At 43.6% G+C, this 15299-nt stretch overlaps 1 protein-coding gene across 2 annotated transcripts in view; it reads right to left on the reverse strand.

The window, feature by feature from the left end:
* The window catches only part of ogdha (oxoglutarate dehydrogenase a), a 33810-nt gene that overhangs the window by 13662 nt on the left and 4849 nt on the right, over positions 1–15299 (reverse strand). The window contains exons 3-4 of one of the 2 annotated variants that reach the window (XM_066643956.1): positions 10998–11186; positions 8203–8305 (exon numbers count right to left, since the gene is read on the reverse strand). In XM_066643956.1, coding sequence (XP_066500053.1) covers positions 8203–8305; positions 10998–11186 — 292 coding nt within the window. Of the gene's footprint in view, positions 1–8202; positions 8306–8640; positions 8735–10997; positions 11187–15299 lie in introns of both variants that reach the window. The other variant, XM_066643957.1, reaches the window with a different exon arrangement.

Raw genomic sequence — 15299 nt, forward strand, 5'->3', positions numbered from 1 at the left:
TTTGTCAAGACCCTGAATGTGAGAAACAGCTCCCCCTTGTGGAGATATTCAGTGAGTGAGTGAGTGAGTCAGCATGTCTGTGAGTGAGTTACAGGCCAGTTCCACAAGTTTGCAGAAAGTGTTTCAGGTGACTTTGTCCAAATGGAGACTGCTTTTTATTATGGGATGTTCGGCATGAGAAATGAAGCTGCGGTCATGCACCTTAGTGCACATGAGGGGGATGCTGGGGAAAGGGATGGTTTTTTAAAAAGGAAAATCTGTATGTGTTTATTAGTCACAACTGCAGAGAGAGAGAGAGAGAGAGAGAGAGACGGAGAGAGAGAGACAGAGAGAGACATTTAGAGAGAGAGAGAGAGAGAGAGACATTTAGAGCGAGAAAGAGAGAGAGAGAGACATTTAGAGAGAGAGACAGAGAGAGAGACTGACATTTAGAGAGAGAGAGAGAGAGAGAGAGAGAGAGACAGTCTAAAGTGAGTGTAAAACATTGACCATTGTGGGTGTGCATGTTCAAGTGAAAAAGGAAAGAAAGTGTTTGTGTCGACAGATTTATATCAGATCCAGGGAGAGAAAACACAGATGCCATTCAGGAGCCATTCCAACTGAGAGCTCAGAGAATCAACACTGAACTACAGGACTCTGATACTACTTCAGAAACCCAGTTAAATCAACACTAATGTTAAATTACGATGTGAGTGTTTACTAACAAAGCCGATTTAACACTGGCGAATCTATAACAATAATAAAATACAACCACCCTTTAACAGGCTTTCAACCGTTACCATCATCATCTGTTATAAGACATTAATAAGGGCAACAGTGAGCAGGTGAAATAGTGCAGAAAGTGTGTGGGATCACTATCTGGCAGCAACAGGTCACTACCTCCTTTTTATTTCTGTGTGAATTTTAACCGCTCAGAAATGTTCTAGAAGCGTTCTCATGTTGTAAAACGGTGCTGAATTAGTTAAAAAACACACGTTTCCACATACATTCTTTGCACAAATCAAGACCCACCCCAGAGCGCTTATTTAGCTGTTGATCCATATGACGATGTGATCCATAGTCACATTTCTGGACAGACCAAGTCAGGGAAACGAACAGATATCGACTTAAATAACTTCGGTCCTTTAGTGTTCTGCTTGTTTCCCGTGTGAATAAATCCTCAGCTAATGTTAGCACACAATTTCTATTAATTAACTGTGTTTAAAATGATGGTAACAATAGAGAATTAAACATATTTATGCCATGACTTTATACAGGCCACATTTCTTTGATACGATAAATATAGGAAATAAGTATTACGTGTTGCAGTGTGTTGAGAATTTGCACTTACTGTCTCTTAGAAAATCAAGAGGATCTTCCAGCTTTTGCATGCAACTGTGTTTATATTTTTAGAACGCCCAGTCAAATAGTTACGTTCAAGAGAAATAAGCAAACTGGAAATTAACATCTGGCAGAACCCAAGGCATCTGTTATTTAAGACAATCAATACGTAATCAATATACAGTGGAACCTCTACCTACGAACTTGATCCGTTCTGTGACCCGGTTCGTAAGTGGAAAAATTCGTTTTTACGAGTCAGTTTTCCCCATTTAAAATAATGGAAAAGTAATTAATGTGTTCCTGCCCCCGCCCCGACAGTCACCCTTTTTGCACTGATATGTGTTTACAACACTCTCAAATTAGTAAAAAACACATGTAGCGTTACTAAAAATAAAAAAGAAATACAGTGGTAACAGTAATAAATGACGACTGGCTGGAGGAGTAACACAGGCACTGGCTATATGACGGGAGGTGGGGGGTGGGTGGAATAATGGAGAGTAGGCGGTGAATGTGGGGAGACGAAGCGTAGATACGGCTTAACTTAGCACGAATTTCGATGTGTGCTATTTACACTAATGCTAAATTGCTAAAGCTACAATGTGCTAATCTTAAAAGCTCACTCCAGTCTGGGGGCGCTGGGAGACTCGCCTATTGGGGTCAGTGGCCATTTCCAGCCGCCGGCTCGGAGGAGGATCGGGTTCGTTTCTAGAGTCGTGGTTCGTTGGTGGAGGCTAAAAATATTCAAATGCCCGGTTCGTATCTTGGAAAATTCGTTAGTAGAGGTTCCACTGTATAATCTATATGTTCTAAACACATCTGGTCAAATAGTGGCCTGAGCTGCACTAGTGAGAGGTCTTCAGAAGAGACACAGACATATCCCAGGCTCACAGAGGTGTCCGTCTGTGTTGTTGTGTGTTTGTAAAAACAGCCATTCACTAAAGCCACGGTCTATTTCTGGAGCACATGGGCGTCTGATTACAGCGAATTAATTTCCCCCCGTCTACAACCTGAGAGATTTCACTGAAGTGAGAAGTGCAGTCAGACTCTGCAAAGCAAAGCAGAAAAGAGGAGAAACAACAATATGATCAGTCTTTCATTCAGAACTGAGGCTGAGGCCTTCATTCATTTGGCTTTTTCATTCCTGTCTTTATTTAAAAGGAACACTACGCAATATTTTTACCTTAAAATGATAGCCTCATATTCATTGTGATGCTCCACTGACCTGTAAAACTGGAGAAGAGACACTCTGGACTCAGCACTAAAGACTGTACTATGTAACTCTTGGAGCAGTGTAGGAAACCACTCGCTGGGTTCAGTGCAGTGCTGTAAAATGTAAAGTGTCTGCGTAGGTTTCCTCCGGGTGATTGTCTGTGAGGAGTGTGGTGTGTTCTCCCTGTGTCTGCGTAGGTTTCCTCCAGGTGACTGTCCGTGAGGAGTGTGGTGTGTTCTCCCTATGTCTGCGTAGGTTTCCTCCGGGTGACTGTCTGTGAGGAGTGTGGTGTGTTCTCCCTGTGTCTGCGTCGGTTTCCTCCGGGTGACTGTCTGTGAGGAGTGTGGTGTGTTCTCTCTGTGTCTGCGTGGGCTTCCTCCGGGTGACTGTCTGTGAGGAGTGTGGTGTGTTCTCCCTGTGTCTGCATGGGTTTCCTCCGGGTGACTGTGAGGAGTGTGGTGTGTTCTCTCTGTGTCTGCGTGGGTTTCCTCCGGGTGACTGTCCGTGAGGAGTGTGGTGTGTTCTCCCTGTGTCTGCGTGGGTTTCCTCCGGGTGACTGTCTGTGAGGAGTGTGGTGTGTTCTCCCTGTGTCTGCGTCGGTTTCCTCCGGGTGACTGTCTGTGAGAAGTGTGGTGTGTTCTCTCTGTGTCTGCGTGGGTTTCCTCCGGATGACTGTCTGTGAGGAGTGTGGTGTGTTCTCCATGTGTCTGCATGGGTTTCCTCCAGGTGACTGTCTGTGAGGAGTGTGGTGAGTTCTCTCTGTGTCTGCGTGGGTTTTCTCCAGGTGACTGTCTGTGAGGAGTGTGGTGTGTTCTCTCTGTGTCTGTGTGGGTTTCCTCCGGGTGACTGTCTGTGAGGAGTGTGGTGTGTTCTCTCTGTGTCTTCGTGGGTTTTCTCTAGGTGACTGTCTGTGAGGAGTGTGGTGTGTTCTCCATGTGTCTGCATGGGTTTCCTCCAGGTGACTGTCTGTGAGAAGTATGGTGTGTTCTCTCTGTGTCCGCGTGGGCTTCCTCCGGGTGCTCCGGTTTCCTCCCACAATTCAAAAACACACGTTGGTATGTGGATTGGCGACTCAAAAGTATCCGTAGGTGTGAGTGTGTGAGTGAATGTGTGATGTGTGTTGCCCTGTGAAGGACTGGCGCCCCCTCCAGGGTGTATTCCCGCCTTGCGCCTTGTGGCTCTGGACCCACCGCAACCCTGAATTAGATAAGGGTTACAGATAATGAATGAATGAATATTTTACTTAACCGTCAACACAACATCGGTACCCGGCCTGTGGGGGTCCTGTGGGGCTTTGGACCACTGAAGAACAGGGTGAAAGGGGGCTTACACGTATGCAGAACCACACACGGACTACAAAGCGCTCTTGGGCGGTCAAAGAGATGGCTTTAATTTGACAACGCATCTGTGTACACTTCACAATTTTTATTTGGGTGTTTTCCGGAAAATGAACACAGGAAAAACACAAACTGAGCTTAACCCAAAGATCGCTTCTCAGCAACACGCCACACTTCTACAGCTCTCTAAGCAGGCAACAGGGGAAAGCAGTAAATCAAGGCAAGGTCTAATACAGCACCATCTAGAGCTGCCGACGACTGGACCGCGTTCAGAACAAAGCCAAGGATGCTACAGAGTCATTTCAGTGGTGTGAGGTGAAAACACTTTGGGAATTGACATCACTGTCGTTTGTGTAAATATATTTATCACGTGTAAATTTGGCTCAGGACTGTGCTGTTGGCAAAATCCACAACACTTTGTGCAGCTCCCAGACATGTTTCCACCTCACAAGCACAACAAACGGCGTGGGCGGCTGCCTACCTCAAACCTACGTCCAAATAAAAGAACTACAGCTCAGTAACAAAGGATGCAAGTGAGAAAAGGATAGAGAGAAAGAGACAGAGACTGACAGACAGTGCTGCCCGTCTTAAGGCCTACCTCCAACAGTAAGAACATTCAGACGCTCCTTGAAATGGGCAAGGTCTGGAGAAGCAGTGACAGGGAAGAAAGATCCGGAAGAGGTTAGAGGCCGACCGTCAGTGAGAGGGAAATGAATCAGCTGAACAGAAGACACCTGGTACACCTTGAAATACTGATAAAGCTCAGAACAGCCACGTTTTAGCGACAGCCAAATTAAACGTCTACGAGGAGAAGGTCTGAAACATACAGGCTAATCAATACCGCTATCACCACATCCCACTCTCTCTACTCATCACACCAGGCACCACATCAAAGCAAAGCTCACGCCAAAAAAAGACAAACAAGCTACAAAATAAACCACAAACCAAGGCCTCAAAGCCCTGCATCACACCCAACACAGGGACCTCGGCTGAGCGAGAAATCTGATTCAAACGAGTGCAGGCAACGAGGGAGGTCCCCTTTGAAGCTAGGATCATTCCAACCTGCACTTTTATCTCAGTGTTGAAGAAAACATGCCCAAATTAGGGAAACATGGGGCTCAGCGGCGTCTCAGAATGAGGAAGTCTAAGACAGAACAGCACCCCTTGTGGAGGAATCCTTGTATACGTGTTTTAATTTAGTAAATAACACCTCTGGTTGTGCCAATCCTAACTGAGAGTGTGTGATTATGTGTGTGTGAATGTGTGAGTGAGTGCATTACCCTCCATAAGGGTGCTCCCTCAAACCAGCATAGACCCAAGTTCCCAATAAGGACGAGACACTGACTACGGAAACGACAATAAAACGTCGCCATGTCTGCTGCAAAATTGACCATCTTTTCTCCGCAACCGTTCCTTAAATAACGAGGGGACTGTGCATCGTAATCGCATGCAGCCTGGCTCTCCACACTGAGCGGAAACCAGACTCCTGTAAACCGTCCTCCCCGTGGTAAATGCAGAAAGCGCTGCCCACACAAACACACTCCAACACAGCCGAGCTCAAATCAATTTCCTGCCCACATGCCCTATATGCAAACACAGGCACTGCCAAATGAACGGAAGAGCATCTGCTATGTACACAGTACGAAGGCTTGTTCACCAGGAGAAAGGACATTTGAATAAGAAAAGAGAAGGAAGGAAGTGTTTAAACCTCACACTTTGGATGTGGTTACATTGATTTATTTATTTATTATAATATTCCATAAGAGTCTGTGCTATATCTACATCCACGATTCCCAAATTCTGAACGCGACTGAAGATCACGTGCTTTGAAATGTTATTTTAAAATACTGCAAACATCACAGTTAGTTCGACAAGCGCAGCAGCCACAGGCCAGACTTCTCCTGGTCTTAAGGCAACTGCCTGAACATTAAAGTCATTCAAAATAACTGCTAAGAGACCAGTTCAAACTAGTTCTCCTAGACCAACACTGGACCCTGTTTACAGCTGGTCCTTCTGTGCATCTTGAAGACCTTCGATTTGCTTTGTATTCCTTTATATGAACCTGTTTATACTCCATAGAGTGGATCCTCCACAAGGGATTGGCCATGTTTTAAATAGTTCCCATGGTTACAGCATAATGGCAGATTTGTTGTAGCAGATTCCAGCAGAAAATGACTACTGCTCGAAAGAGCCAGGTGTAAACAGGGTCTTTTAAAAAAGGGAAGCTATTCTTTTATCTACAACCAGAGCACACAGTGTTAATGACTATCTAGTGTCCTCCTACACCACAGGGCGAGGTTATTCTAATGTTAACAAAGAGGACAGGGGAGTGTGGCTTGACGCGTTTAAGTTCAGGCCAAGTCTCAAATAATGACTTAAACAAAGCTGAAGAGAGCGGTTTGCTCAGGTCTGGGACAAAACAGTGCGAGCGGAAGCAGCCAGCGCCAAGAAGAAAGGGCCAAGCTTGGCATATCCTCAAAAGCAAAAGTGCTTCACAATTGAGCTTTGCTGTGCTTCTTGTCAGAGAACTTTGTGGCCTTCACCCAAAACGGTCAGTGTCTCAGAGTCAGTCTACATTCAACAGGGCTTTCAAACTCCAGTTCCAGGACGGCTGGTGATCACACGGACTCTACAAGAATAGCAACCGGTCCTTAAAAGGAGCAATAATGTTTTATTATCACCAACAAGTAGAAAAAAAAAAAAACGATTAAAGGCATTAGGGCAATTTGATTTGTAGCCCCCTGAATTAAAGAGTTTATAATTCACATTTAACTCATGTTTAGCACCAAATCCAGGATACATTCACACCACTAGGTGTCAGTAAATTGGCTGTTTCATATTCGGAAGAATAATCACTGAGAAAGAAATGTTTTATTGCTCCTTTAAGTTCGTAAGTACTAGGGCCTGCCTTATCAAATCAGACGTTTGTTACTGGAACAAATCTCACCAATCACCAATCACAGGACAAATACTGCCAAATAAGCTGTAAATTAATGTGTAATCATTGTTAAGGAAAATGAGGAAATTATTTGTAAGTGCTGGTGAGAAGTTTATTATAAAGAGAGCATGTTTAAAGGCTAAGCAGCAGCGATATGAAAGTGTCAAACAAATAAATACAGTGGAGTTTGAGTTCCTAACTTGTGTTTATTGATAGTCAGAAAACATGTTATTTCTTACTAATTGAAGGAATAAGGTTTAAAAGACCGTTACCCCCCCCAGCGGTGTTGGGAAACTCTAATAGGCGTCTTGCCTGTGACGTAGATGGTGGACAACACTCTAGAAGCTGCACTTAATTTAATGCAAAATGAGGAAAAGGTGTGTTGTTTTTGGCTGCAATCATTCAATGTACAGTGGGACATCTGTGAACAAATGGCCCAAAGATCCCAAAATATCCAGAAAATGGACTAAATTTGTCCACTTTAAACGGGCACTTTGGAAAGGACCATCCGCTCACTCCGTTATCTGTAGCTCATTTCACTGGCGCTTTTCCAACAATATGGGCATGTAAGGACACCAACGAAAGGTGTTCAAGAGCCTCTGTAACATGGAGGTAAACAGGGTAAGGACACTCACTTCGCCTGTTTTAGTTGGTGTTAGTTAACATTAGCTTGACTCGCTAAACTCGGTGGCTCAGATTATACTCGGCTACGTAGCTGCATTACGGAGGTTTATAGCGTCGGATGAGTTCGAGTTCGACTTCGATCACATTTACAAGAATAACGGTACCTCTACATTTGAGTTTAGCTTATTGCTGGGCTATTGTCATGAATAATGTTGGTTATTTAGCTAGATACTGTCATAACAGTCAGTCATAACGGTGTTTTACCGCGGCGTTGTTCAGCTGTTGTCCACCAGTGACGTCACGGTCGCGTTCAAGAATTTCCGTAGCGAGCTCGGGTTTATCCGTCAATTTAATAAAATTGTCAGTTTTAAATCAAATTAAGCTGCTATTTTCATTTTAATTCATACTTATATCTGTCAGTCACTACAATAATGTGGAATATTCATGGAGGTCCATCAAGTGGTGCTTAGCCTTTAACTGAGTTTTAGATGTCACTTTTCAATCGAGCTGGTATTAATGCATTGTGTGTGTACATGTCACATTTCATGCATTAAGAAAATTCCTTTAAGAATTGACGAACGACATTTTTGACATACTTATCCCCACCACTTAATGGCCCTAGAGAAACTGTTAACACAGATTTAGTAGCAGCCATCCAGGTCTGGTGTGTGAGGGCCCTGCTCAGTGCTCAGTGCTTAGTGCTAAGTGTGCAGTGCTCAGTGCTAAAGGGATCAGTGAGCTTTGGTGGTCAGCGATCCTTCATAACTCCTCACCGAGTTTATCCGAAGACGTTATTATGTCGGTAGGGACAGACGAGTCCAGATCAGCATCCATGATCCCCAGAGGGTCCAGCTGAGCGACGTGATGACCACGGATCTACAGATGGACCCCCAAGAAAGACCCAGGGGTCGCACGCATGATCACCCACAAGGGAAAAAAGGGAGGGAGGGGGTGGGTGACGCAGCGGGCAAGCAGGAGATGAAGTGGATGGAGGAGGTGTGATTGAGGGTGAAGCACAAAAGTGTGGGGCACGGAGGCGGTGAAGAGAAAAAAAACAGGAGAAAGAGAGAAAAAGAGCAGGAGAAAGAAAGATAGAAAGATCAAAGGGGTGGGGTCGGGGTTGAAGGGGAGGGGGGAAGCAACAGTAACACAAAAACAGGCTCATTAATGGAGTTCTGTTGAGCTGTGGGGGACAGAAAAACATTTCTCACCAACATGCTGGTACCCAGTAGCTACTGGGGCCTCGTCAAAATTTACACAACTGATGCCCAGTGGGTCCAGGTTGGCATTATGATGCCCCATGACCTGGAAACAAGGCAACAGCAGTCAACAAGACAGTACAGACTTCACTTACCAGGCAGATTCAGACACTTCCAGAAACACCCGGAGGCATGTGAAATAACACTATTAGAAAAACAATATGCTCCCCACTGGGATGTGCAATCAGTGTATTGGTTTTATTAGTGGTATTTGTAAAACGGTCTACTGTGCTGGGGGAAAGTATCTGCTTGTTAAGTGTGACGCCACGCATGACGTTCGGCCGTTTCCGGGTTCAATTGCGACTTCAGTCCCTTGAAATACATTCATAAGACACGTGTCTGCAGTTTGAATGAAGCTGAATGTCTCAATCAATTATGTGATCTCAGTTCAGGAGAGTTCAGAAAAATAAATAAATTCAATGCAAAATGAAGCAAAGTGTCATTGGCAGCACTTTGCACATTCGCAGCTCATTTTGATTTGTGTGAGCTGTCGTGCTCCGTCTCTGGGAGCCAAAGAGCTGCGTCGAGGGAGCTGTGTCTCCCGCAGCTCCATCTCTAGAGCAGAGGAGCCACATGGATAGAGCCTTGTCTCCCGCAGTTATGACTCTGGGAGCAGAGGGGCCATGTAAAGAGAGGAGTGTCTCCCGCAGCTCCATATGTAGAAGCAGAATAGACGCTGAGAGAGCTTTTGCTCACCGTCAGTCCCGGTGGTGTAACGACTTGTGCTATTGGCGATTCGATTCTATTAAACATAGCTAGGGTTGGTAATGCTGTAACTTTTGTACAGAAGGTCGCTGGTGCTAGTCAGGTTTTTTGTTTTTTAAATAACTCACTAGAAGATCTGAAAAGTCGCTACATCGACAAAATAACTAAGTTGGCAAACAGTGAATAGCGATTTAGACCCGGATGTGACGTTTCACAAGTTTGACACGTCACAACTTAACAAGTGGATATATTTGCTAATAAATTCATACTTTCATATTCATATTTTCTATGTAGTCCCTGTCACAACTGAAAATGAAAAAGCAGCTGTAACAAAGGGAAAATAAATCTTAAAATAAGTTATTTTTGAAGTAAATTGATACGTTTATTCTTGATATTCTACAACTTCTTTTATGACAGAATAATCTACACCGATAATAGGAATGTATAGCAGTCTTACCTTCCGATAATGTATTATGTGAACACATTTAAAACAAGACTGAGACGTGAACAAATTATTTATATACTGTATATGAGCATATGTATGACATTACATACTGACCAATCACTGTTCAATAAATTTAAATAACCCCATGTAGCCAATTACATGTACTCAAATCCGTTGTGTCACACACTGTAAGGTTTAAGATCATTGTAGGAAACAGAACTAAAGCTTAATGCTTTAAAATTACGGCCGCAATTCAGGCTAATCCTACTATTCACAATAACATGCTCTTACCTCTGGCAAAGAGTGCCACACCGAGCTAGAGCGAAATGATTTAATTCATACATTCATATTACATTCAGAAATTCCTAAACACAGTTATATTTAAGACACATCTGCATGCATCCTGCCTGTAAAAACATCAACACATCAACTTATTTGGATGTAGCATGATGGTGCCCACAGTTTACAGCTACATTGAATTATATTTGGCTTCAGTTTCAAAAATTTTAATTCATTAAGACACCAGACGTTCCTAAGGCTGGGTAATAATTCAATATCAATCTACATCACAATATAAAATGATTCAATAACAATTACATGATTTTTAACATGTCCTTAATAATTTAATAGGCTTTATTTACAGCATCTGTCGCTGACTGCCGGTCGTTACAGGGCACTGTCACCAGTTCAGCACTCAATTTAAAACTTAGTTTAAAAATATTAATATTTACAAAGCCAAGAGGTTTTTGTTTGATGGTGATGTCATGTTTCTTGTTTGTACTTGGAAATTTATTTGATTCTACATTGTTCATATCGATATCGGAATTATATCGTATCGACCAAAATTAAGTAATATATTGTGATATAAATTTTGGTCGTATCATCCAGCCCGGAACGTCCCTGACCTGCCAGGTTTTGGCTGAGGACAGTTCGGAACGACTTGTATATTTATGTACTTCAAAATACCTTCAACATCACCATTTTGGAACCAATTAGAAGTAATCAAACCTAAATAAACTGTGATTGTGTATTTACAGTCAACTCGTCAACACAGTTGTGGAGTCATGATGATGCAAAAGTCTTAACAATTGACACTTCACTGAGGTAAATAAAATAAAACCCATGCCCCTGAGTCGTGTCACTGGAGACCTGGATGTACCTGATAAGCCCTGATGAGGGACTGCACGGCCAGATGGTCCTCCACCAGTTTCTCCACGTTCGGCTGAGCCCCGACCAGAGACTGAGCCTGGGTCAGTTCGGCCAGACTCACGCCGAGAGGAGGAGGACTCTGATAGGCCGTTCCTGGAGGAGCTCCTGCATTTGCGTTCCTGAAGAAAATGTCCCAAGACTGAGAGAGAGAGAGAGAGAGAGAGAGAGAGAGAGAGAGATAGAGAGAGAGATAGAAAGATTTAATTCTTGAACCATATCTCTTGGTCTATTCATCAGAAAATGTTCACTTGATGCAACAGGTTGTTAACACTGAGGTTATAACAGTGAAGTACAAAACTGTTGTTGTATGAAACACAAACATAGAATTGGATTTTATATTAAACTATGAAAACACAGAAGTCACATTTCAGTCATGAGAGAACAACTAATAAGCTTTTGTCTAAAAATATAAATACTTCACAAAATATTATTCACTCATTATCTGTAACCCTTATCCAGTTCAGGGTCGCGGTGGGTCCAGAACCTACCTGGAATCATTGGGCGCAAGGCGGGAATACACCCTGGAGGGGGCGCCGGTCCTTCACAGGGCAACACACACTCACACATTCACTCACACACTCACACCTACGGACACTTTTGAGTCGCCAATCCACCTACCAACATGTGTTTTTGGACTGTGGGAGGAAACCGGAGCACCGGTGTGTTTTTGTAAAAGTCTAGAGTTTTGAAGTGGCACGAGACCCGACTGGGATTCCTATAAAAATATTAAAGCGGTAGATCGTCAAGACGAGAAGACGACTGATTAAAGACAACTTTCTTGACTACCTCACTCCAAACGACAGCAATGAACAACAACTGTTACAAATTTATACAGACGCTGGGATCTGATTTGAATCAGAATCTAAAAAAAAAAACCACATCCTGAGGAATGGTTTCCGAACATCTCTGACACAACATCAACAAGGCATCTAAACAAACCAAAAGTAGGATGTGAAGTCAAAAGATCTTAAAACAACAGCAAAACCTTCTTGGGTTTTGGCAGAGGAGGAAGTTTTGGGTCTGTCTTGATTCCTTTATCCCTTTTACCAACTCAACTGTGTTTCCAGTTCGCACAAAAACCACCAGGTACTTAACACCAATAAGTGCTTTAAGCCCAGGGCGATGACAACCAACTTACAACATAAATGTCATACATTTACAGAGAAAAACCCTAAAAAAAACCATTTTGAAAAAAACTGAATAATTGTCAGTGTGAACGCTAATCACAGCAGGACTAAAGTGTTGCAGTGCATTATTTTCTTGTTTGGCCTGGACCTAGGGAACTGAACTACAAGTATAAACACACCCCAAGGAAACATGTGGGTCATATGTGTATGATGTTGACTGTGAGGTCTAATATAACCTTCATTTCAAAACAAAGTAACCAAACCACATTAGGTTCGGGATAAAACACATCAGTCCACATACACCATCTTTGTAACATGACTGCAAACACCACATGGTATAAGAGGATGTTTTTGGCACTGGCAGGGCAGTAATACTAAGGCCCACACGTGTGGAGAACATTATCTGGCAGGACCTGAGTCCCAGACAGCAGTTTATTATTGGAAGTGTGAAGGAATCCTGTGTCTGAGGTTGGAGAGAGACCTGCGATATTCAGTCTGTTTTGTAGTAAACTAAAAAATCAGGGTAAAAGCCAGATACACTGTACACACATCCTCGTAAAGACCGATGTTTCCGGGCAGTGTTTGGCCAGGAATGCTGTGAGGAATGCTGTAACACTGAAAGCAAAAGCAGCAAGACAAGCTGTGAATTACTTTCATTCTGGAGTCTAACATCAGTCTAATAATTACAACAATAACGTACCAATGTTCATATCCGACCCTCGAGTCAATAAACGGAGCCATAATACACGTATTAGAAGCACAACAGGAATCAGGACAATATGTAGGCCAAAGTTCAACTCAACCTGGTGCTTCCTCTGGGGCGCAACGAGCAAACTACGACTAGAAAATTCCTCTCTGTCCAGCTCCAACACATCAGCGGGAAACTGTTACAGACCTCAACATTCTCATATCTCCAGCTACAAAACAAAATGGAGCTGGACAAAACAATCCGCTTGTTTAAAGGCGGCTGGGTGTGTGACTTCATTCCCGAAAAACCTCAGTTCTCTCCGAAGGAAAACAGAAAGGGAAGAGCGGTCAGAAGCAGAGGAGTGGGAGGAAACCCTCAGAACAGTCACCGTTTCTCTGAAGTCGGCTTCAGAGGGCGATGAATCACGAGGAATGCTTCAACCCCATTTCTATTCTTACACTGAGGACAAAAGCACTGGTGGGAAATCACACTGGACTAACATGGAGCTTCTCTCGCTCACCTTCAGTTCTATTAGATTCTATTTCACACTGGAATTATAGACATACCGCAGAGTTCGCGGAGGCAGACCGGGCCCTTCTCTATGTGCAAGGGTCTTTATAAGACCACGTGTAAAACGCTGAATGCTCAGAGGGAAATGACCATCCAAACAAAGCACTGTCCACTTTTTATCAACCGCTTTAGAAAGGTCAAAGCCTTTGCCTGTTATGTGCGGAACAGGTTGGAGGTTACGGTTTACCCTCTGTAAGTTCTGGGACGAGGACACTCCCATGACTGCTCTAAAAATACCCAGCACGGAGACCTGCAATGTGACCTCGCACTTATAGACAGAACTATACACAGCTGTGGCACAAACCATCTCACATACCTCTTGTTTGGTACACAACAGATCTGCAGTAAGACAATGTAAACAGTCATTTGTTGCAGCCGATTTTGTCCTTGTGCGCTTAGGTTTGAACCAAGACACTGACGTCAGAACATAACCTACGTTTATAGAGGAATATAAGCTGTTATTACCTTACAATTAACTTAAATGTATAAAAATAAAAGGAAATAACTTTGAAGTAGGACGGTGGTGTAGCAGGTGGTGTCGCAGTCACACAGCTCCAGGGGACTGGAGGTTGTGAGTTCGATTCCCGCTCCGGGTGACTGTCTGTGAGGAGTGTGGTGTGTTCTCCCTGTGTCTGCGTGGGTTTCCTCCGGGTGACTGTCTGTGAGGAGTGTGGTGTGTTCTCTCTGTGTCTGCGTGGGTTTCCTCCGGGTGACTGTCTGTGAGGAGTGCGGTGTGTTCTCTCTGTGTCTGTGTGGGTTTCCTCCGGGTGACTGTCTGTGAGGAGTGTGGTGTGTTCTCCCTGTGTCTGCGTGGGTTTCCTCCGGGTGACTGTCTGTGAGGAGTGTGGTGTGTTCTCTCTGTGTCTGCGTGGGTTTCCTCCAGGTAACTGTCTGTGAGGAGTGTGGTGTGTTCTCTCTGTGTCTGTGTGGGTTTCCTCCAGGTGACCGTCTGTGAGGAGTGTGGTGTGTTCTCTCTGTGTCTGCGTGGGTTTCCTCCGGGTGACTGTCTGTGAGGAGTGTGGTGTGTTCCCTCCAGGGTGTTTTCCCGCCTTGCGCCCAAAGATTCCAGGTAGGCTCTGGACCCACCGCGACCCTGAACTGGATAAGGGTTACAGATAATGAATGAATGATTGAACTTTGAAGTATTAGGTAATTAATTATGAAATGTTTCATTAAAAACAAAGGATGGCTTTGTAAATTATGCAAAAAACAAGCAAAATAATTGGAGTTATCTGTTTTTAAATTACAAAACGATAAGAAGAAAAGTCCGGACCGTTGGCCGCTGTGAACTTTACTTTGCTCCGGGAAACCAACCTGCCGCCCTGACGTATGAGCAGAATCCTTATCTTAAACAGTGTAAGATAAACAGAAAATCTGCCATCTGATCATCCCACAAGAGCAAATAATGTTGCACACCAACAATGCAACACAAAGGATATATTAAAACAATATGTGTGGAACATTATTCAGTAACTATTATTAAAGCGGTTTGTTATTAACACAATTATGAATATGGTCCTACAAATTCACAATTGCTTAAGGAGTTATAAGAATACAGATAGATATAAGTCTCTTTAAATAAATCTGAATTATGTTAAAATCAAGTAGAAAGGAAACCAGGTGCAAATAACCTCAGCTCCCTTTGTATTCACACTTTAAGCAGATTTTAAAGTGTACTTTTCTGGTCTCAGACTCCTTTTGCTCTTTTCAGCTCCTTCAGATTTGATTTTGTCACATATTCATGTCCATCCATCCATTATCTGTGACCCTTATCCAGTTCAGGGTCACAGTGGGTCCAGAGCCTACCTGGAATCATTAGGCACAAGGCGGGAACACACCGTGGAGGGGGCACCAGTCCTTCACAGGA

The sequence above is a fragment of the Hoplias malabaricus genome, chromosome 14 (assembly GCF_029633855.1).
Source record: "Hoplias malabaricus isolate fHopMal1 chromosome 14, fHopMal1.hap1, whole genome shotgun sequence".
Classification (NCBI taxonomy): Eukaryota; Metazoa; Chordata; class Actinopteri; order Characiformes; family Erythrinidae; genus Hoplias; species Hoplias malabaricus.